General features: G+C 32.8%; 2 protein-coding genes across 2 annotated transcripts; one reads left to right on the plus strand and one right to left on the minus strand.

Annotated features, from left to right (window-relative positions):
- The first annotated feature begins 2185 nt into the window (after positions 1 to 2185).
- LOC110715798 (probable flavin-containing monooxygenase 1) lies at positions 2186 to 8756 on the plus strand. Its single transcript, XM_021894412.1, has 5 exons — positions 2186 to 3255; positions 4076 to 4316; positions 6981 to 7159; positions 7504 to 7850; positions 8120 to 8756. The coding sequence occupies exons 1-5, from the start codon at positions 2821 to 2823 to the stop codon at positions 8460 to 8462; spliced, it is 1545 nt and encodes a 514-aa protein (XP_021750104.1). The 5' UTR covers positions 2186 to 2820; the 3' UTR covers positions 8463 to 8756.
- Positions 8757 to 9385: 629 nt separating this feature from the next.
- Positions 9386 to 13614, minus strand: LOC110715839 (peroxiredoxin Q, chloroplastic). Its single transcript, XM_021894456.1, has 4 exons — positions 13242 to 13614; positions 12984 to 13121; positions 10649 to 10738; positions 9386 to 9816 (listed from the first exon to the last, which is right to left on the minus strand). Exons 1-4 carry the CDS (start codon positions 13440 to 13442, stop codon positions 9598 to 9600), a joined length of 648 nt encoding a protein of 215 aa, XP_021750148.1. The 5' UTR covers positions 13443 to 13614; the 3' UTR covers positions 9386 to 9597.
- Positions 13615 to 22965: the final 9351 nt, after the last annotated feature.

Raw genomic sequence — 22965 nt, forward strand, 5'->3', positions numbered from 1 at the left:
CGAAGGTCCACTAAAATGGAGAAGACTGGATTCGATCCAAGCTGTGTTGGGCCGAAGGTTTCCTGCACAGTGAACACACGTAAACTAGCCTCGGGGGTGTTTCCGAGGAAGGCCCCTCCGATGCTAAAGTCAGTACAATGTGTAAAAAGGAAGACACTATGCAAGAGAGTTTGTAGCTTGAGGCTTTTGTGGAGTATTTCTCAATGCAAGAATGAGCATATGAGTTGGAATAATCCGTGTATGAGATAATGTATGTGATGATGCATGTGTTGTTGTGTCTCGTATGTGATGTTATGAGATGTCTTATGTAAGAATATGACTCTCTCCTTGAATGTGTTAATATGAGGGCTTTTATACCTCATCATATTTGGAGAGGTTGGGCTTTAGCCCAATTGGCTTACTTTGTGGGCTGACTTTTGACTTTTGAGCAATTGGAGAGTTGAACCTTGACCTTGGGCTTTTAATTGGATCATTTAGTGCTCAGGCCCAATTTTGACTAAATTGGACCCAAACACCTTTTATGTTATTTTTAGCCTAATTTGCTCAATTTCAACAACTAGGTATTCATAATTTTTATAGCAACTTTGTATGTGTGTGATCCCTAATAGTGATTTTTAAAGAAAGAGTTCATACAAAACCTTTGAGTCACACTCTAGTTTTATCATCTAATTAACTAGTTTTATCATCTTATTAATAATACAAATTTTATTTATGGATTTTTGTCAAGTTTTTAGCTCCATTTATATTTGTGTGGTGGAGTTGCAAGTTGAGGGAGAAAGAAATTTAAACGAGAGGTAGAGAAAATTTTGGAGAGATAGGCGAAGAGAGAAATTAGGAGATAGAGCATTCAAATTTTCGATTCATAAAAGCGTTCATATTATGCACACGAATAATGTCCCTAGTTAAAAAAGAATTCAAAGCTATTAAGTTGCTCATTTGAATCTCTTTCCTAATTTGAATAAATTTGAAACTTGATGACTTGGTACTAGGTGGTAGATGCACCCGAATGCGTTTTAAATGGCTAAAGTAGGGAGGGACAAGGAATCGGACACAGGAGGGAAGGATGGATGAAAAAATTCACACATATCTTAATTTTCGCAATTGTACCAAATAATTGGTTTGCTGCTCCTCTTTGTAAAAACCAAAATTTTGGCATATCAAACAAACTAAAAATAATAACGATGTAACGAGGCTAACCAAATTATGTTTCAAGTTGAGATTGTATAAGTTCAATAATATTGATTGCATGATTGAATACTGCCTGTCCAAATAATTTAACCATTTTATAATCGTGTTGATGGTAATGTCATCCATATGATCATACATGCGTATTACTTTGTACTTCATCCATACTAAAATAAATAACCCTTATTTAATTGGGGTCAATGCTAATATATAGAGTTTATAATTTGTATTCTTCACTATTACCCATTTTACCGGGATGCTTAGTCTAATTGAAAGGTTTGCAGGTTATGGGATTAAACCCCATTAGAGATGCTATATTTTGGGTTGGAAATTTCTTTACCCTTTCCTCTCATTATCAAAGGACATACCTCACTAATCAAGTCGGGTTGATTTGTGAGAGGTTTCTCCCAATAAGACATCCTATTAAAAATAAATACCAACAATGTACTCCGTATTTTATTGTTAGCATACTTATATAATATAATTTGGCTATTCTTACAATAGATAAGGTTTGATATGAGCTAAATTTTAAATTAAACTAAGTAAAAGGGTAATAAAGGCTACGTTTATCTATTTGAAGACCTTATTGCTTAATTCAGATCAAATCAGGAAAAAAATAATTTCAAATCAAATCAAATTTGAATATATATAAAATAGACTTTATTGTTTTATTGGTGTCTTTCATCGCTATACATCTTTAATTACATACGTAAGAAAAAGTTATGAAAATTACATATTGTAAAAATACACTTTAGAATCACCAATAAAAAAATTAGATCAGATAAGCAATAATAATGTGACAAAACATAACCTTACAAGTGTTACATAAGCAAAAATAATGTGACATACAAAACATAATCTTACAAGTGTTACATAAGGAGTAATATAGAATCATAAATAAAAAGTTGAAGTTTAATACTCCATCCGTCCCTAAATTACATACATTCCTACTTCTCTTTAGGTAAGAATGTAATTTAAGGATGGAGGGAGTACTTAGCTTACTCCGTATAGAATTACAAGTGTTTATAAGGATTAATTTTAAGGATCTAGCTTCTCATTTGACATTGAATCTAAAATTACAATAAAGATATTTTTATTTTTCTGAATAGAGGATAAATTAATTACTCTTTACATACTCCCTCCTTCTCTAAATTACATTCCTACTTCTCTCTATTATGTAAGGAATAGATGCTAGAAGTAGGAAAGTAATTTAGGGACGGAGAGAGTAATAAATGACGGTTAAAACCGGAGTTATATATGAAGTATAATTTAATCATATCTACAAGTCAAAATATTACAAGTATTATAAAACAAAGGAAGCAACCAATTTAAAAAAAAAAAAACCGAAAAGGAAGGAAGTAACGAACGGTCCCCTATCCATGCATGCATTGAAGATGATACCCTTAAGACTATGATCCTCTTTCCCATTTCTACAAAGATTATTTCAAAGTCATACAATTATTCACATGACCATTATAATAACGTGCCCCACCCCTTACTCTCTCTATTCACTATAAATACCTTCTAAACACTCCTTCAATTTCACACACAAACACAAATTTATAAACCCTTGAAATTCATCACATTCATTCTAAACACCCTTACTTCCTACCATAACCCTCAATTCTCTTCAAAATGATTCCTATTTCCTCTAAGATAGCCATCCTAGGGGCCGGGATTAGCGGCATAGCGGCCGCTAAACAACTAGCCAAGTACGAGCCTATGGTCTTTGAGGCTAGTGACTCCATAGGAGGTGTATGGAAACATGCATCCTTCCGTACTACTAAACTTCAAACACCGCGATGTGACTATGAATTTTCCGATTTTCCTTGGCCGGATAGGGATAATTCTTCTTTCCCTTCTTATGTTGAGATCATTGACTATTTGCACTCCTATGCTAACCACTTTGATGTCCTTAAGTTTGTTAAGTTTCGTTCTAAGGTGGTTGAGCTCCGTTACATCGGGGATGAAAATCACCGCGAAGGGAAGGGGGAGTACGGGAGGTTGATGACCGGCCACCCCGTGTGGGAGGTTGCCGTTCAAACTAACGATGATTTTGACTCCATTGAGGTAAAATTGTATATCCTTTATGAAATTGTTGCATGTCTTAAAGGAGGTATTTATTGCATTTTGCATGTGAGATATTATTATTATTATTTTAAAAAAGCACAATTATACTACCTCCGTATCATAATACATATACAGTTATACTACCTCCGTTTCACAATAATTTTGAATTTAATGTATATTTTTAAGATATCTACCGAGTAGTTTATATTTTTACTAATGAACATATACAAATATTAGAGGCCAAAGCCCTGATTTGATAAACAAAAAAGTCAAAGCGTTATATCTATTTTGTAACAAAGGCAGTATCATGCTATGTGAAACTCACAAAAATGTACTGTAATAATGAATAATCTCCATAATTATGGAAAGAAATTGTATAATTCAGTTATATACTCAAGCCATAATAATATTTACCTAATTTGGAGAACAATAATTATTGTTTTGTAGTATTAATTACGGAGTAAAACAACAAGGATCTTGTTTTACTAAAAGAAAAAAGTCATAAGACCAAAATAAGGGAAAAATTGTTATAACATCTCAAATTTACTCTTTTATCTTGGATATTTAATTTTGTTGTACGAAAAGATAGCATGTAATATGTTGTTGGTCCTATTTTAGGGATTGATGACTATGTTTTAATTTTTTTTCTTACTAAAATAAAAATGGTCATCCGTCTATATACTTTGTCATTAAAAAAAACTCATATATAAAGTAACAATCAATAGTTACCTCGATATATAAAAGTCGTTTATATAAATTGAACATATTCTTTAAATTCGGTATATTGTGTTAATTTGTTCCACTATACATGTTATTCCAGAGGTACACTTTTGAGTTAGTGGTGGTCTGTATTGGAAAATATGGTGACATACCCAAAATTCCCACTTTTCCACCAAAAAAAGGGCCAGAAATATTCAAAGGAAAGGTGCTACATACTCTTGATTATTGCAAATTAAACAAGGAAGAAGCTTCTTCACTTGTTAAAGGAAAAAGTGTTGCAATTGTTGGTTACAAGAAATCTGGCATAGACCTTGCTGTTGAATGTGCTGAAGCTAACCAAGGTATATTATTATTATTCTTATTAAATTAGTTGGCTACTCCTGCCTCTATCTCGATTTATTCATTCCATTTTAATATTTTTCTCTCAAGAATATCATAAAAAGAACAAATAGAGACTGATAGAGTAATTATACGTACTATTAATATATACTCGTATATATCATTAGTCGTACTTTGGATGATCATCTAATAACATTACAATATACGAAGTACATGTGATCTTCTTAATTATATTACGTTATTATTGTATTGTCAAAGTAATTTATTAATTTTTTTTATCTTATGAGGTTTTTTATTACCATTTTTTAGTGGTAAAATATGAGGTTGTATCACAATTTACTCATGGTTAATTATTTATGTAAGCATACATGTCCGTGTCCTAAATCACATTTTATCTTGAAGCGGTAAGTTATACTGACTACTGAGTATGACTTAGGATCTTATTGTAACAAATGCAAACATTGCTGCAACCCATATTGGCCAAATACACCAAATTTTATGTTCTGTTACATAATTTTTAGTCTTACATTGCCAATTTCTAATATTTGAGTTGTTTATGACAATTGGGAAATTGGCATAATTGACTCAATCTTTATTACATGGAATATAATTAAGTTGTACGAGTAATATCTATACAAAACCGTAATTAAAAAATAAACATATATATGTTCATAGTCAACACTCTTCAACCATTCCTTAGCTTATTTTATTGAAATTAAATTAGTATGAAATTTCCAACATCGATCCATTAGTTCATCAAATTTCAAAAAGAAATTAAATTTCTAATATACCTACAATTTCATCGCATGTGGCAAATAGTGGTCAATTGGTCATGCATCATGCCAATTGCCAACTTAGTTAGTGTTTTGCTTATATACAATATAATATACGAGTATAATTTTTATAAAATCTAACTATGCATGCTTTTTTTTTTCTTTATTAATTACTTATAAATTTGATGCAATTACATTCCTTAAGCCTAGCAAATTAAGTACATGCATGTTTTAAATTCTGTACCTCTTGAGTCTTGGCCTATAAATTTGATTACATGTTCAAAATTTCCTTCTTTTATACATATGTAATGTACAATATATTATTTGCAATAATGTCCTTGGTTCATTTAAACGAAAAATTGTTTTAGAATTTCTCATTAACATGTATACCGATCTTGACATATTTATTTTGGCATGCGTAAATATTTTAATTATTACTATTACGCTAAATATTTCATTTTATAAATTATTATAAATATTTTACAAGTACTAGGTCAAGTAACCTGGTTAAATATATTGCAAGCAAGCAATTAACTAATAATCATAGGAGTACAAAGTTTTCTCTCTCATTTTTTAAAAAAAAATTTAAAACCCTTAATTAGTTGGTCATATACTCATATTTGTACTCTATCAAGGTACTCTTAAGAATAGGTCAATTCAATTAGTGCTTTGACTTCAATTCCATTCATATCAATAAATTTAAACCTTGACTTTGTTAATATTGTTGCTTATAATGTAATACTAATCAATTGATGAAGTATTCAACTTTACAACTAATTAGTAATTAAAATCAAGGCAAAACACTAAAAAAAAAGAAGTAAATAATAATAATAATAAATAATAATAAAAAAAACCTAAAATATTACCTAAACAAATAAAGAAGTAGATTTGGGGTCAATTGATCATATATGATGATGACTATCTATTTGACCTTTCCTTTAGTCAATATTTTCCAATCATGTGAGTGTTGACCTTTGTTTTTTCAAATTTCATTTGGTTTGACTTCCTAATTACTTTTCTTTTACATGTGTAAGCTCGCTACAATTATTATAGCTTTATATAATATGATAAATGTTGTTCATATTGCATGGACCGACAGAATCTAATTACGATCGAGTAATATGCATGAAATTCATATCATATGTTATAAAATAATCGTGTTCATACTAGTTGTATATATGTATGCAAAAAAATATAATATATAGTGTTCATACTTGATAAGAGCGATGTTAAGCATAAGATACATGATTAATTCATTATAATATATGCTTTTCATACTACCAGAACATAATCTTAATTTGTACTTAGTCCTAAGCCATGATTAAATATTAGTTGTTTGCTTAAACTTCAGTATCTACGATTATTATGATTTATATCATAGTAATCATTGATATACCATGCATCTTGTATATACGACATGCTCAATGGAAAAGAATATTGAATCATTGAATCCCAAGTTCATACTATGTGTAGTCTAAAGAGCAATGCAAATAGAGCTAGCTAGTACTAATTTATGTTTATTAGCTAATAATGCATACCTTTTCCTCTTGTTAATAAGTGTATTGCTTACCTTTTGTTAATTGGTTGGCTAGTGAAATGTTACGATTTTGTCGGATTATTAAATTTAAATTGGCTACATTAAAATATACTCATTTTCATTTAAATTTAACTGTCACATAATTTTCAAATTAGTGGAAATTCTATGACTAAATGGCCAGATTAAAGTTATTAGAGGCGGTATTACAGGTACCATTATACATAGTACATGACAAGACATCAAATTTTATTTATCTAGTATATCATTTACTTTTTGCGACTATCCAATAATAAAAAAAATAAAAAATAAAAAATAAAAAAAACATTGATTTACACGTAATTTATGCATGATTGCAGGACCAGATGGGAAAGCATGCACAATGGTGATAAGAACGTTGCATTGGACAGTTCCTCATTACTCAATTTGGGGTTTACCATTTTACTTGTTTTACTCAACAAGATCTTCCCAATACATCCATGAGAGGCCTGACCAAAACTCTCTTAGGGCTTTAATGTGCCTCCTCCTATCGCCTATGGTAAATTTTTAAATTTTTTTTTTTTTTTTTCCATACAATGTATATTCGAGTTGTTGTTCGTTACCTAATTTTGACAGTTTATTTATATTATAATGTAAGGAATACTTCGTAACCGAACTTGTTTAATGTTTTGTGAAGCTACACCTTGCAAAACATTTTTGTAATCAAGGATTTGTGTATAAACACAATAAATAAATATGTAACAATATAATACGACGCTTTATTTTGGAGATTTCAGTCTTATATATTTACCTTTAGAAGTTAAATAAGATTATGACATTGAGATTAGGTTAATAAAATGTGCACATTTCTAACCATTCATGATGCAATATTGCTTGTTTCAGAGACGAGTTGTGTCGAAAATTATAGAGAGTTACTTGCTATGGAAGCTTCCATATGAGAAGCATGGGCTAAAACCAGAGCATCCCTTCCATGAGGATTATGCAAGTTGTCAAATGGCAATTTTGCCTGAAAAGTTCTTCCCTGAGGCTGATGAGGGAAGAATCAAGTTTAAGAAGGCGTCGAAATGGTGGTTTTATGAAAATGGACTCCAATTCGACGATGGTAGCAAGCTTGAGGCAGACATAGTGATTTGTGCAACTGGTTATGATGGGAAGAAGAAGCTAGAATCCATTCTACCTCAACCCTTCACTAGCTTCCTTGATTATAATGGTGTTATGCCATTGTACAAGTAAGAACAATACCGACTTTTTGAGTATTTTTCAATAAATCCGTAATTGTTATCTTATCTGCTAAAGTTAAGACAATAATATTCATTGATGGTATGTTACAAAAGTAGTTTTAGTTGAGGGTGAGGCATTATTGTCTTATTACCTTGACAGATGAATATTGCCCTTGGAAAAATCATAGTCCGTTTTCTATTTTCTTGCTTATATTAACCTAATGTAATTACTAAGATTAATTCTTTAATCTAATGAATCCTATTTGACTAAATTGCAGGAGCACCATAAACCCTATGATTCCAAACATGGCTTTTATAGGCTACGTTGAGACGGTTTCAAACCTACAAACAGCTGAGCTACGGTGCAAGTGGCTAGCAAGGCTCGTGGATGACCGATTCAAGCTCCCTAGTGTAGAGAATATGCTAGGGCATATCGAAAAGGAGGTGGAAGTTATGAAAAGGACAACCAGGTTCTACAAAAGGCAATGCATTTCAACCTATATCATTAATCATAATGATGAACTTTGTGAGGAGATGGGATGGAATTCCTGGAGGAAGAATAGCTGGTTGTCTGAAGCATTCAGCCCTTACACCAGTCAGGATTACGACGAAGACAACTAATCAAAGCAATTCAACAAGCAACTAATTATGTGCAAGTAATATTATGGTCATATATCATCATTTAATTTCATAACCACTAGGTGTATTTATGGATTTAGCTAATAAAGCTAGATTTCTAGTGGTGAAAATGCAAAATAAAACAGATACTAGTCTGAAAATCTGTAGTAAGCTTTTATATTTCTGTAATTTTGTAGGGCATTGCAGTAAGCATGTAACAATCAGTATAGTAGCATGTAATAACATGATAAGCAATATTATAATCTTCTGTGTTGCATTTGAGTTACAGTTTGTGTTCCTTTCCCTTCTATCTCGTCTTTTGGTAATTTTTATCACAGCTGCAATAGCAAGACTATTATCTATCGCCTTCCCCCCTCCCCACCCCCAAAGGGCCTAACCCGCTAACTCGATTAGGGCCTTCTCCTTACCTACCTAAAAGAAGGTCTAATGATGCAAATGCACAATATAAACAAATATATGGTCCCAGAAGAGCATCTGACACTCTGACAGTATCATTTTGTAGTTTCATGAGGATCTGATAATATACAGACTTCTTAATCAGCTCAGATCACCAGCCCATATTTTAGACTATGACGAGTGTCAAATGAAGCTCGCCAGCGAGCATGTATGTTCAACAAGGCCTCATGGATCACCAACAAACCTCACCCAAGGTTAGTTCAAAAATTGGCAGTTGGTAGAGAAACAAAAAGTAAACAAGACAACTTTAAAAGGAGACGTCAAAAGCTCATACAATTACCATTGTGGCAGTGCAAGATAAAAGTTCAGTTGGTAAATTATTGATTTTATACCAAATGAATGAAGTAACCTCAAGTGTACTGAAACTCTGAAACTTATCCATGGTTGACAGGTTAAAAAATCGCAACAAACAAGAAAAAAACTAGCAACATATCAATATCCCAGAGAGCTGCTGATAATAGTGAGCAAATATCTGCCGAATTCTGATATTCTCAACTTTTATTGCATTTAATTGTTGATAGAAATTTTGGGAATAGTATACAGAATTAATCACAATTACTGCAGAGAAAGATCTAAGACGTTGGAGAATCAAGGATTCGGGGTTGCTAATTTGAAGAGAGAGGAGAGAAGGATTCACAGAATCTGCTATCAGAGATCTTGCTCAAAGGCTTTGTAGAAACTTGAGGGTCTCGTCAATATGCTTCTCAGGCTGAAATTGATTGTTGTAAACAAGCCGGACAACTCCATTCTTGTCAAGGACATAGGTTTGTCTCCCGGGGAGAGCTCCGAAGAGATCTGATGGGACTCCCCACTCTTTTCTCACCTTGTTACCCTCATCACTTAGCAAAGTGAAAGGAAGCTTGTACTTCTGTTTGAATGACTGAATACATACAAGAGTACACGTCAGAAACTTCAAACATATATAAGGGTGTAAATTTGGTGCATGTTAGCTGTGCAGTGGACAGTGGTAAACTGATTTCCCCTGAGAAGAACTGCAGTAGGTTTTTCTTCTTTCTGCCTCACAGATTTAGGAATGCTAAAAGTTTTGCATAATCAACGCCAAACAAGAATGTCAACTAATAGTTGAGTGGAAATCCTTAAGGCAAAACACAAAACCTTACAAAGTACAAAATATGTCTCATAACAAAGAATAAGCTATATGCCTATACTGCAGGCTACAAACACAACCTTTAAAATTTATATTGTTTTTCTTCTCTTTTTGGTTCAAAGGTAGCCACAACGGGGATACGATTTCTGTCTTTTCAGAGACAGGATTTTGAACCCAAATCTTACCACCATTCAACTTCTTTATCACTGACTTCAAATAACAGCATCTCCCTTTCTTAAGGGACTTTAAAAATGCAAACATATAACTGTAAATCTGTAATTTCCTTGCACTTCATGTATGACTCACCCAACCCACCTTTCTATTCTTTTTTTAGTCCTTCATATGTGTACATGCATGTAAGGTGCAAGATAAACTTTTTTTTTTTTTTGGGGGGGTGGGGTGGGGGTGGGGGGGAGAGGTGATTAAAGAGGAAAGAAAAGTATATTTATCATGAAGTGTATGGATTTTGATCATTAATAACAAAGTAATGCATGTATCGAGGGACTATAATTCTCCTATGCCAAAATAATCCGACAGTCATCCAATTAAATGAAAATTTTGCTGAATAAGTGTGAACTGCAATGCACTAGAGTTCTGTTTTTACCTTGTGAGACGATGAATCATCACCACTGATACCAATAACCTCTGCCCCTGCTTTCTTAAACTTTTCATATGAGTCTCTGAAAGCACAAGCCTGTGGAGAAAAAGCAAAATGGTCAAGTAATGGCACTAAGAGATACAAAGAATATACATAGTTTCAGACAACATTTTAACCATTGATTAAGCCATTTATCAGTGCAATGAGAAATCAATTAAAAGGACAATCTCATATACGTGCCTATGTGGCAGAGCAAATCCCGCATTAAGTTATTAGATTCTTCAAAGTGCACTGACATTCTAAAATGATTCTAAGTCAAGTGCAATTGACTACTAAATTGCTTATAACTGCGTATAAAAAAGAGAAGCAGAACTGCAGAAGCCCTAAGCCAACTGCAGTCTGCTATCCGCACAGCATAGGTATAGGATATTAATCTATCTCAAAGAAAGCAATCTGCAATGGGAGCTTTACATGAGGGGCTACAAGAACAGCCTTAGAAACAGAAAACAGTTGACCAGTATAAATCTCGGTCCTCAAAAATAATGCTTGTATTTGATATGATATTGAGTAGGTTTCATTACCACCCCTATAAATTGAGCCAAATCGGTCCATGAAACTTAGTATTTTGATTGACAGCTTAGATATTTTATCTATTGACTTTTAACCAAAACATACATCCAGGTTTCCAGAGATCTAGATTCTAGAACACTTGGCTCAATTTTGGAAGTACTCTAGCTAGAGGGATGAGACCAAAAATTACACATTATGGCTGCTCTGCCTATCATTCATCATCTTAGCAACTATACATGAGAGAAAAGAGAGACTTTTTTAGGCATATAGTACGTCTCATTGAATTACTGCAAGTAAGCAGAAAACTAGATTGATGGAAGGTCTGTTGCGGAGATAATAGATATAGGTAGGAATCATGCTACTTGGACTAAGACAATGCCTTAAAGACATCAAATAGGCTTTGACCAAGATAGATCGCTGTTGTCCAGGAACTCTCCCTTTCACCCATGGCAAGTTCACAAGAATGTTACATAAACCAACAATAACTTCCCTCGACTTCAAATTTTGGCTCTTTTTTGTAGGTTCACTTATAAGGGGTGGGTGGCAGGGAGGGGGGGGGGGGGTTGATCTTCTATTTATGCTGATGCCACCATCTTACCAGAAATACCATCAGTTAAAAATCAAATAATTAGGGAGAAGTACTGGCCTTTACATATTTAGGTTTGGCTCCTATATCTTACTTCCTCATTCAATAATCGGTCCACTCTCATGTGAATACAGGAAGATAACATATTTCAATGCTTCCATAGGATGTTAAAGATAATTTGCATATCCTTGTACATATGACCTAAATAATCAATTAGCCTCATCTAAATTGTTGAACCCCCCCCCCCCCCTCGAAATTGTTAATCATCCTGGTCCACAACTCTACATATAGCATACCTTTAACATTATGAACAAACCAATCTACGCGCCACAACTGCTTGTGAGTAATGACTGTTTCATAAAGCAAGGTCATTTTCCTTTGCCTCATCGTCCAAAGTTACTTCATTTGAAAGTTTGTTATCATCTTTCAATAACTACTACGCAATACTCTAAACCCCGTTTGGCTGACCAACTTTTTAACGCTATCTACTTGCAAAATGAAAATTCGCACCCTTGACTTTCATATTATACCATAGAACATGATTTTTAAACCCGAGAATGATCAAATCAACAATTGATATATCATTTCAACTCATCTCGAAGCTAATGAATAAAAGTATGCACCAACAACATCTCACATGACAACATAATACACATAATAAAGGATTAACATTAGAAAGCATAAACAACCAAAGTAAATTTTGGCCCCTAATATTCTCAAATAGTGAATGTACCTAAAGACTCAATATTGCTTCAAATCTTCAATCACCTAAACAAGATCACTATTTGTAATCCAATTATCAGTCTAATCCCTATGATATTGGTTCTTGAAGGGTATAAAAGGCTATTTAAGTAGTTCTTTCACAATGCCATCTGCCATCTCCTAAGAAAAAATAGCATATAAGAATCAAAATTTGTCGTAGAACCAAATTTAAATTCTACATATAAGGAGCAAAAGCATATCAAATAACCTTGGCATATAGTAAAGCCAATATGTATAATGTGTACCTATGTTACTCAGACTAGGGTACATGGCCAAATGTCCAACTCAACTATTTTGTAACCCATGTCAGAGTGTCGAGGATTCAACATGAGTAATCGGGGTGAAATGAAGAGTCGGAGTAACATAAATTTGAGCAACAGTTAAAATTATGCAAATAAAAGACATGGAAATAGTGGTAAGGACCTGTTTGGTGCAACCAGGGGTTTCATCAGCAGGGTAAAAATAGACAACAACAGGCTTCCCTTTAAATTTAGTCAAGCTCACATTCCTTCCATCTTGATCTTTCAAAGTAAATGCAGGTGCCTGACTACCTTCAGAAACCTGCATTTTCCAACCAAATTTTAATTATTTTCATAAACAAAATCAAAAACCCAGATAGAAAATTCATTCAAAAATCAGAAAATCCCACAAAAAATCAATAATTTCAGCAAAATGTTGAACCTTGGCACTAACAATGGCGGATTTGGAAGAACGAGAAGAAAAGGGGGAAGAGAAAGAAGAAGGGTGTGATAACTTGAGGCCACAAAATTGGGATTGAGTTGAATTGGAGATGATGCAGAGGTTTTGAGAAGAATGGGGTTTTGGGGTTTGGGAAGGAAGAGTAAAAGGAAGGGAATGTTTGGGAAGAGAAAGGGCAGCCATTGTTAAAGAAAGAAAGCAAGCTTAAAAATGTTAGAAGCTGTTGTTCAATACAAGTAGTACTGTAGTAATAGATGATTAGTGTAATGGAAGAAGAAGAAGAAAGATAAGGAGGAAGAGGTGAAAAGGGTGACTGGGTGAGTGAGGTTTGTGGCTTTTCAAGTGGATTTCGTTTGTGTTGCGGATAAATGGTGGCCAGTCAAGTAACCAAGTCCAATGCTTGTCTCTCAAATCATAAACAATAAGCAATCTGCACCCTTGTGACATATTGGTATAAAAGTTATCGCCGGTGATAAATTGGGATAAAAGTTAGCAAGTTGTGACAGATTGGCATAAAAGTTAGTCATCGGTGACGTATTGGTATAAAAGTTACCATAGGATGACATATTGGTATAAAAGTTTATTAGTAATGACATTTAACCCTTTTTTTTCTTAGAATAATAAGCGTATATTGTACAAAAGATAATTCTTATTTGTTGCAGCTTAAATCTATTGTTTTCCTTTACTATTTTTTGCTTTATATTTTTATTTTTGAAAACTATTAAAAGCCACCCAAAAAGTTAAAGAATAAAAAAAAGAGAAAAAAGGAAAATATAGAGAAATATTCTAGATTATGTAGAGGAATCAAGAAAAATTACAAGATCAAAGTCTTTGATTAAATATTTTCGAGATTATATCGAGCTTTTTTTTTTCAAATATTCAATTATATATATATATATATATATATTCTCTCAACTTCTTAAATATCACAACTTATTACATGACAATTTTCACTTTTGAGACACTAAATTATAAAAATTTCTCTTTCCATTCATTTTTTGAGATTTTTTTTTAACTGGTGATTTTTTTTTTGTTATTATTTATCGACTAGATTAAACCCCGTGCAATGCACGGTTGTTAAATAATCTAATGACAATAAATTTTACCAAAAATAATGGATATAAATATTATAAATAGACTTGGTAGTAAAAAGTATGAAATATTGTGAAAGAAATTAATTAAACATGTAATAGTTACAATGGGCAATTTGATATTTAAGGACATTTATTTTAGATTTTATACAAACTAAAAGTCGTAATCCAATTACAATAAGTTTTTTTTAGTAAGTGGTTTTGGAGGGAAAACTTTTTATAATATTTTTTCAAGTGTTCTCTAAATTTTTCCTTTAGTATAATGTAACTAGGTTAAATCCCGTGCCATGCACGGTCATAATTAAATTTTACAACAAAATTTATAAAGAATGGTGTTAATTCAACACATTTATCCACAAAAAAATATTTGTAACAAAATAATAGTCTCTAATTAAAGATATTGATGGTCAAAGTTGTGTCTCAACAAATGTGCAAATTCAACCATAACTTATAAAAAACGGAGGAGCATAATATAATAAAATGATTTTGTTCAGTTGTTCTTATAAACGTTATGTATATTTGTAAGATTTATACAAAGTATCCTACCAAAATTATTATTCCTATTTTAAATTAAAATAAATTTTAAGTCGGAGGAAAAAAAAAATATTATGATAATCTTGGATGATGATATATGTCAATACCTTAATTTTAAATATGTTAGTATATTTGTAACTAAAAGATTTATAGTATATAAAATATGTTGAAAAATAATAATAAAAAAAAAATTTAATTGAGTATGATTGGATTAAATGTGTTGTCAAAATGGAAATAAGTATTATGGTAGGTTATAAAATGGAAGTCATTAAAATTTAGCAAAAAAAATTAAAAAAAAAAGGAAAGATAAAAAGGCGAGAAATTTTTTTATAACATCATGACAAGTGTCACTTTAGATTCGCTTTTAGTATAGGTTAATTGATTGATGATTGATAAGTTTTTTTTAGTAAGTGGTTTTGGAGGGAAAACTTTTTATAATATTTTGCCAAGTGTTCTCTAAATTTCGCCTTTAGTATAATGTAATTGATTATTTTAGGTGAATGAGTATGAAGGAGATAATTATTTATCATAAAATGAGAATTAACAACAAATTTATTTTAGAAAAAAAAACCTCATTCGGCAAGAAAATAAAGGTGAAATGTTACAGCTTGTTAATTTTTATATCAGTTTGTCGCAATTTGTTAACTTTTATACTAATATGTCGTCGGTGACTAACTTTTATACCAACATGTCACAAATTGCTAACTTTTATACCAATATATTGCCGGCGATAATTTTTATACCAATATGTCACAATGGTACTAACTTTTATACCAATTTGGCTAATTGCCCAACAATCTATCATCTATTGACCGAGATCGGGTGTAACTTACTCCATATTTTTTCTGGCTTGAATGACAGAATGAGCAACAATAGTAATTCTCATAGTGTAATACTTCGTCCGTTTTATTTTAATTGACACGTTTCTTTAGTTACGTTTGTCAATGCACTATTTTAAGTCTTTAACCATTCATATCTTTAATTTGTAATAAGCAAAAATATGAAAAAATTGATTTTTTGAAAATATTTATGGTGACGAATCTAACAAGATCCCACATGACAATATATTTTATTACGTATAAAGCACAAAACACGGTTAAAGCGGAGTGTGTGAATATGGCTAAAGTCAAAACGTGTTAACTTAAAAAAACGGAGGTAGTACATAAATTACAAATTACAATAAAGAAGAAACAAAAAAAACTTGTGTGAATGTGGTTCACAATAACTAAGACTATTGAAGAATTTACCCAATAAGGAGTGAAAGATCTTAAAATCATTTGTGTAATAGTGTCTTATCATTATACAATACTTAATAAACTTTTATGTGTCATTGCGAGCATATGTCTTTATCCCACTTTCCCCCTCCCATTAATCCAAACCAACCCACCTATAGTACAACACAGATGCCAAAAACTGACTCGGCCTGATATTGACCTAACTCGTGGTGGCTTGTAACTCAAATTTATTTTACACGATGTTGTTAACTCCCCTAGCCATTGACTAGATAAATGAAATGGATTCAAATATTAAATAGACCTGTTTTTTTTTTTTTTTTGCTTTACAATTTTACCCAAGAAGTTCAAGTAAAAATAATCTTAAATTTATTAATTCATTATTTTATTAAACATAATTTTATTTTGGCAAAAGCTAATGAGCGCCCTCGGGGCGTTAGATAAGAGAATTAAAAGTGGGAATATTAGAGTTAAATTAACATTAATTACACTGAATGACGCGTAATTTTGTCATGCATTCCTAACTCAATACCATTTCAACCAATATAATTATTGCTTATGTAACACCTCGGGGCGCTCGTTAGCAAGATCCTTTAAATTTTGTGTTGACAACATATTGATACTTTTAGGTTCGAGATATATTAGGTCGTGTTTGAGCTTTTGAGGCGGGTTTATGAGTGGTAAATTCAGATTTGGATAGGTCTAGTCAAATGATCATTCTTGCCAAATAATTTTTATGTTAGGTCATTCTTGGTATTCCACTCATAAATCCAAATTTTAAAACACGTAATTATATAGGCTCAAAAAAAAAAAAAAAAACGACATTGACCTAGATGACCATATAAAGATTATTGGACAAGATGATCATTCGACTAGACTTATCCAAATCCAAATTTACCACTCATAAACCCACCTCAAAAGCTCAAACACGACCTGATATATCCCGAACTTAAAAGTGAATCCCGACTTGAATTTGACTCAAAATGAACCCAACCTACATCTAGAAAAACCGAAAAATGACCTTTACTCAACCGAATTAAACTTCAATTGACCCAAACCGAATCTAAACCTAACTTGGATGCTAGATTTACCCGACATGACCTAAGCTGGAGTGTTGGACCCAAAACATGATATTATTCGACATAACCTGACTTGAATACCGAAAGTCCTAAATTGACTCAGCTTTATGGTAAAACCGTCTTACTACCTTTAATCATTGCAAATATTATGAAACGGAGGTAATATTTAAAATTGTGTATGCTTTTCTTTTAAGTACAGAAAGGAAAAAAAAATAAAATAATTGGTTCTATGTTTTGTTAAAAAAAAAATGCAAAAACCTTTAAACCTCAATATATTTGTTCACTACTTCACTGTATAAACCTAAAAGGGGTTTTGGTCTCCATACTGGAGTTGGGGTGAAATGGAGAGTGTTCAAAGCGCATTTAGTAAGTTCTCAAACGATGTCAAATTGATGGGTTCTTCAGCTTTCCAACCACCATCATCACCTCCACCTCCACCATCTGCTTCTTATGGGCATCCCGGTGTTCTAGTCACCAGACCTCCAAGGTACTACTTTTATTGGGTAATTTCCTCATAATTCATGCTATTTATTGATTCCATTTGTATAATTTGATGAATTTATGCTATAAGCTTGCATATTGTTATATACCCATCATCAATTTTCAATCTTTATGCTATTTGAATGCTGCCCTTTTGACTGAAATTTGCATTTGGTAATGTTGGTGTTGAGAAAAGCAGTGGATTTGGGAGTTGGGTAAAGGAGAAAGTTTTCTACTTTGTATTTGTTATCTCTGTTTTCCTGCAAATAGTGGACTTGTTAACCTGAATGAGAGAAATTGAGGAAATGATGTTCATATTACTATCTTAGGAAGATCTTCATATTGTTATTGTTATGGTAGTCATTGGTTTAGGACCTGAATGATAGTGATTTATGGTGCAAATTGACTAGTATGAATACTTTGTTGGATATTGTCCGATAGTCGACATGCCGAGGGTGTTGGGGAGGAAGGGGGGGGGGGAGGATGGAGGGGGATCTGAGTCTGAATTGTGCAGTAGTTTGTGGATTACTTTTGTGGCAGTGAAGCAGGTTCTTACTTTGGGCAATTCCATTTTAATAGACTAATAGAAAGACTTTATTAGGTTATGTGATTTAGTTGCCTTGGAGTTGATTATGGACATCTTTGTTGGATTGTCAATTAACATTCATCATTTTAGGTTAGATTTATGTTGGGAGATTAAGATATTTATGATTGAGAATTGATTTGGAGTACTAGTTTGATGAATTATATGTTATGGCACCTTGTGATATGGTGATCGTCTATTTTTATACTATGTCAATAGTATTTTTAAAATTTGAGACATGTTTTAAAAGTGTTTTACACTAAAATTTCAAAAAGATAATGTATTTTCATAACAATATATTAGAACGGCTTTGGTGGACTTTAATGTGTGTGACTTTGAGTGGATTTGATTTATTTCACATGTGAATAATATTAGGGGCCGTAATGTTGAGATAGGGTAAAGGAAAAGGTATGAAGAAAGGGATAGGGATATTGAAGAATGTAATACCCTTTGACATGATATGTTGTTTCAGTTGAGTAGTTGACTAAACACAAAATACTCCCTTGCTTTGCTCCTGCTATCACCATTCCTCTGCTAATTTGCTCCACAATTTTCTTTCTTTCTTCCTTGCTCGCCCACTAGCTTCTTTTGGGTGGCATAATGTTATGAAGATATGGGGGTGATGTAGATATGATGGAGGCTTCTTTTGGGTGACACAATGTTAATAACTAAGATGGGACAATCTCACCATTATGTCCAGACAAATAAGTTAAACTTACCTAAAGGCGCATGATTTTCTGACTAATGTGGAGGGGCCTCTACAATCATTCTCATCTGAAGGAAATTATTTAGTAATTGTTTAGATAGAAGGTTTATTGAGGGGGGGGGGGGTGTTTCTTATAATTCTATGAATAGTATTTGAAACACTTTAACCTTTAGTGAAAAAGGTTTGCAATTTACATTATACGCTTTAATCTTTAGGGAAGTGGTCATCCATAGATGTGATGTTGAGTGTGGATGTAATCCTGGATATTTTATGATATAAGGTATGAGGTTCATGACCTTGTAATTTGGCTGCTCAATTCACTATTTTCATTGTAATAAGCCAGCCTGGTGGACTGAGTTATGTCAGAGTCATGACCAGTTGGTGATGCATGGGTATTACTGTATTAGGTCATCTATGTAACTATGTAAGTTCAATTTCTTTGTAGGCCAAGACCCTGGAACTTGGTTTAGCATACAAGGAAGTTATTGACATCATTATTATGTGTTTCATCTAATCATCTTGTATCTTTTTTTTTTCCTTATTTTCTGTCATCACACCAAATGATCAAATACCATCAACGTAAATCATCAATTACAAAGCGTTGCCATGGAAAAAGAAGAAATGTTGGGATATAGAGTGAGATATAATTTGGCTGTAAAGAAACCTTTGGAGCAGAAGTGATGGTGGGTATGGGTTCAAATGTCCTAGCTCTTTTGATTAATCCTTTGCCATGTTGCATGCACTATAGGAACACTAGGAACAGTTGCTATCTAGTAGCATCTTAGAAAAACATTGAGAGTCAAAGGAATGTGGGAGTCACTTGCCTTTTGATGATATGTGAAGACATCACAGCTTCATGGGTAAGCTGGATCAGTTAACTAAACACCCTTGTTGAAGGGATCATCTAAGTATATCTATTAGACTTTATCTTATGCAATGCTTTTATTGCAAGCTTTGCTAAGTCATTGCCGCATTAGGCTTTCCTTATTTGTTGCAGACTCAATTAAGTAAATTAAATTATTGACTACGGAAGTTTGTTGGGACATGGTGTAGGTGGTGGTCACCGTAAAATTGTTGCATCAACTTACTAGGAGGCTGTTATTGACAAATTCATTTAGGGTTTGTTTGGATAGCAATCACATAGGGGAAAGAAAGGTGATGAGGGCAGGTGAAGGATAGGAAGGGGATTGGGTTTTTTTTATTTTTATTTTTAAAAGAGGGGGGGGGGGGAATGAATTATTCCAATTCCCATCTCTTCCTTTGCTTCCCTTATGTCATACACTCTTACCAAATAACAGAAAATGATTTATTGACTTTCTCTTTCCCTTCCTCTTGTTCTAAATTCCCCTCTCCAAACATACTGTAAAAGATTTTGGGCTGAATCAGTCCTTGTATGCTGGGACCTTAGGTTTCACATGTGTATGGTATACTCATGTTAACTAGAACTAGTACCATATATTCAGACATTTTAACAATTACCAGGACAAGCTGTTTCAGTTGTGACTTGTAATGTACATACTTTGTAGTTTAATTAGGGCCTTGGAGTTTGCTTTGAAAATGTAATTGACTCCAATTGAGACATGGTGTAGGCGAATACCATATAGTTCAGACTTGAGAGTGTTGAGTGGTTGAATATGAATTTTGTTATAGCCTTTTATCAATGGAAAATTCATTCTACAGTGAAATTTTGGCTAGAACATATATCACCAAGGGAACACGTTGGGCAATAATGGTGACTCTTAAAATTCTTGAAGTTCCATATCCATGTGGCCTTTTCTTTATTTTTTTGGTATTTTGCTTTGTTCAGGTCTTGGTGGGCCTGGTGGCCACAAACAATGTTGCACTTAAGGTTATTGACCATTTTAATATTTTGAAAACTTCTGTTTTCACCCTTTTTCTCATCGTGTTCAGCTTCAAAGAAGGGTTCACTCTAAAATGGATAGCATTCATAGCAACATAGAAAGCTGTATAAATCTGAGTCCTTGTGATATTTTGCATCTAAATTAAAGGCTTGGAAAGTTGGAAACCCTCACGATGTTCTGTATATATGTAGCCAACAGTTCCTTTTAATGTGACTAAATGAGTCTTGTGCTTGAAGATGGGTTTCTTAGTCTCATACCTCCTAATGGCATGATAAAACAAATTACATCACATGGACGACATTCAAGTTAAAACAAATTGTATTAAATTCCTTTTGAAGTTCTCCACTCTACCAAACCATGTTTGCTGAGAATCATCATTGGTAATGACTTTACTACTTACAAGGGGCCTACTGGCCGAGGCCTTTCTCCTGTCTAGTCTTTGAAGTGGATCAAGTATTTGCTATTCAACTAGTCTAAGCAATTAAGATAACTCGTGTAACTATGACTAATGCATTTTTCTATATCTACCTTGATCATTTTTGACAGTGTAAAAGTAACTTGTAGCAAATCCTATTTGTGAGCATCATGTATTCATCTTGTTGTCCTTTTCAATACTATTATCATGCTTGCCTTGGATTATGAAAGTAGTGTATCATTTTCTCAAACTTCTGCATCTGTATGCAGACAATCTGTGTCACTGTGGACGTGCTCTAAGCTTTGTGCTGTTTGCTTTGTTGCTGGGATTGTTGTCGGCTACACTTTGAAGCGACGGGTTCGACGCTGGCTCTCCAGTCTTGTGAGGAAATTAAAGGATGACTGAGAATAAGCTCTTTGCTACTGGTATGATCTAATAGCTTGAATTTTAAAAGATCCGAGAAACAAAGTTTGACTTTTCCTTCTCTAAACAAACTCAGGAAATTAATATCTAGGAAGATTAATAGGCCTTCTGTCTCACTTTTGGTGTATATGTGATAGGGCTCCAGTAAAAGAAAATTGTTAGGCACCTAAATACTTTTCAATGTACCTTGGTGATCTATATTTATATTGAGTGATTGAATATGTTTCATATATATATCGTATATATTTTTTGTTTACCTAAATCATATACTGCATCGTTCATATAGTATACTACAGGAAACACCCGTGATAGTAATCGTGCATCTCCAATTGGTATTGGTGCCAGGACTGAACGCCATGCCCCTTTCCTGACATAGGGGCTGTTCTTCGGATAAGAAAAGGAAGAGAGATGGGTTGAGGAGAAGGCATTTAATGATTTTATATTTCATTACAGTGCTCTATTTTGTTATGGTTAGAAAAAGAATAATGCCAGTTCTGTTTTAGTAACAATACTGTTATGTTTCTATGAATAAGGACTAATAACCTGTTTTCTAAAATTCGTATTTGATTTGCCACTTAGTTTCCATACAAGTATATCAGGCTAATAAGCTGTAGAAGTGTCACCTAATTCATCCCTTCCTAGCTTCCCACCCCTCTTCAACTGTAAAAGGCGAATTGTACTAGTAAATTCAGAATCTTTGGTCCCATATAATATATTACAAATTAGGTAGTAAATTGCAAACATGTCCGAACCCAATTTTACATCTAGCTTACACAAAACTTGGGAAGCCGTGATTATTTAGTTCTTAATGAACTGTCAATACAGTTTATATCATCTAGAATGTGTGGCTGTCAAGAATATATCTTTGATGCACCCCCTTCTCTTTAAAATACTACTAATTACACCTAATCAAACATATATTTACAGTTTGTTAGTAGTTAGCATACCAACGAATTTTGCTGAATAACATAATAATATATTGATAGACTAATCACATATTTAAAAGAGATTAAGGTCAAACATTGAGCAAGTTGTTTAGTTGGTAATCAGTTAACAATTTTAGACGTGCGTTCATGTATCAAATATGATTATTATAAGCTTAGAAGTAACACCTCTGTTTATTATAAAGTAGCAAATTTTATTAATTTTACAAATTATTTGTAATTTTTTTTTCAATGAATATAGCTCAAAGTAGGATACATAGATCCTAAAACCATGCATGAAATAGCATGTTTGTCAAAGACAAGAATCTTAGTTAAATTAAGGGCTATATGATATTCTACAGGACTATGTGCTATGAA

The sequence above is a fragment of the Chenopodium quinoa genome, unplaced genomic scaffold, assembly GCF_001683475.1.
Source record: "Chenopodium quinoa cultivar QQ74 unplaced genomic scaffold, ASM168347v1, whole genome shotgun sequence".
In the NCBI taxonomy this organism is placed as follows: Eukaryota; Viridiplantae; Streptophyta; class Magnoliopsida; order Caryophyllales; family Amaranthaceae; genus Chenopodium; species Chenopodium quinoa.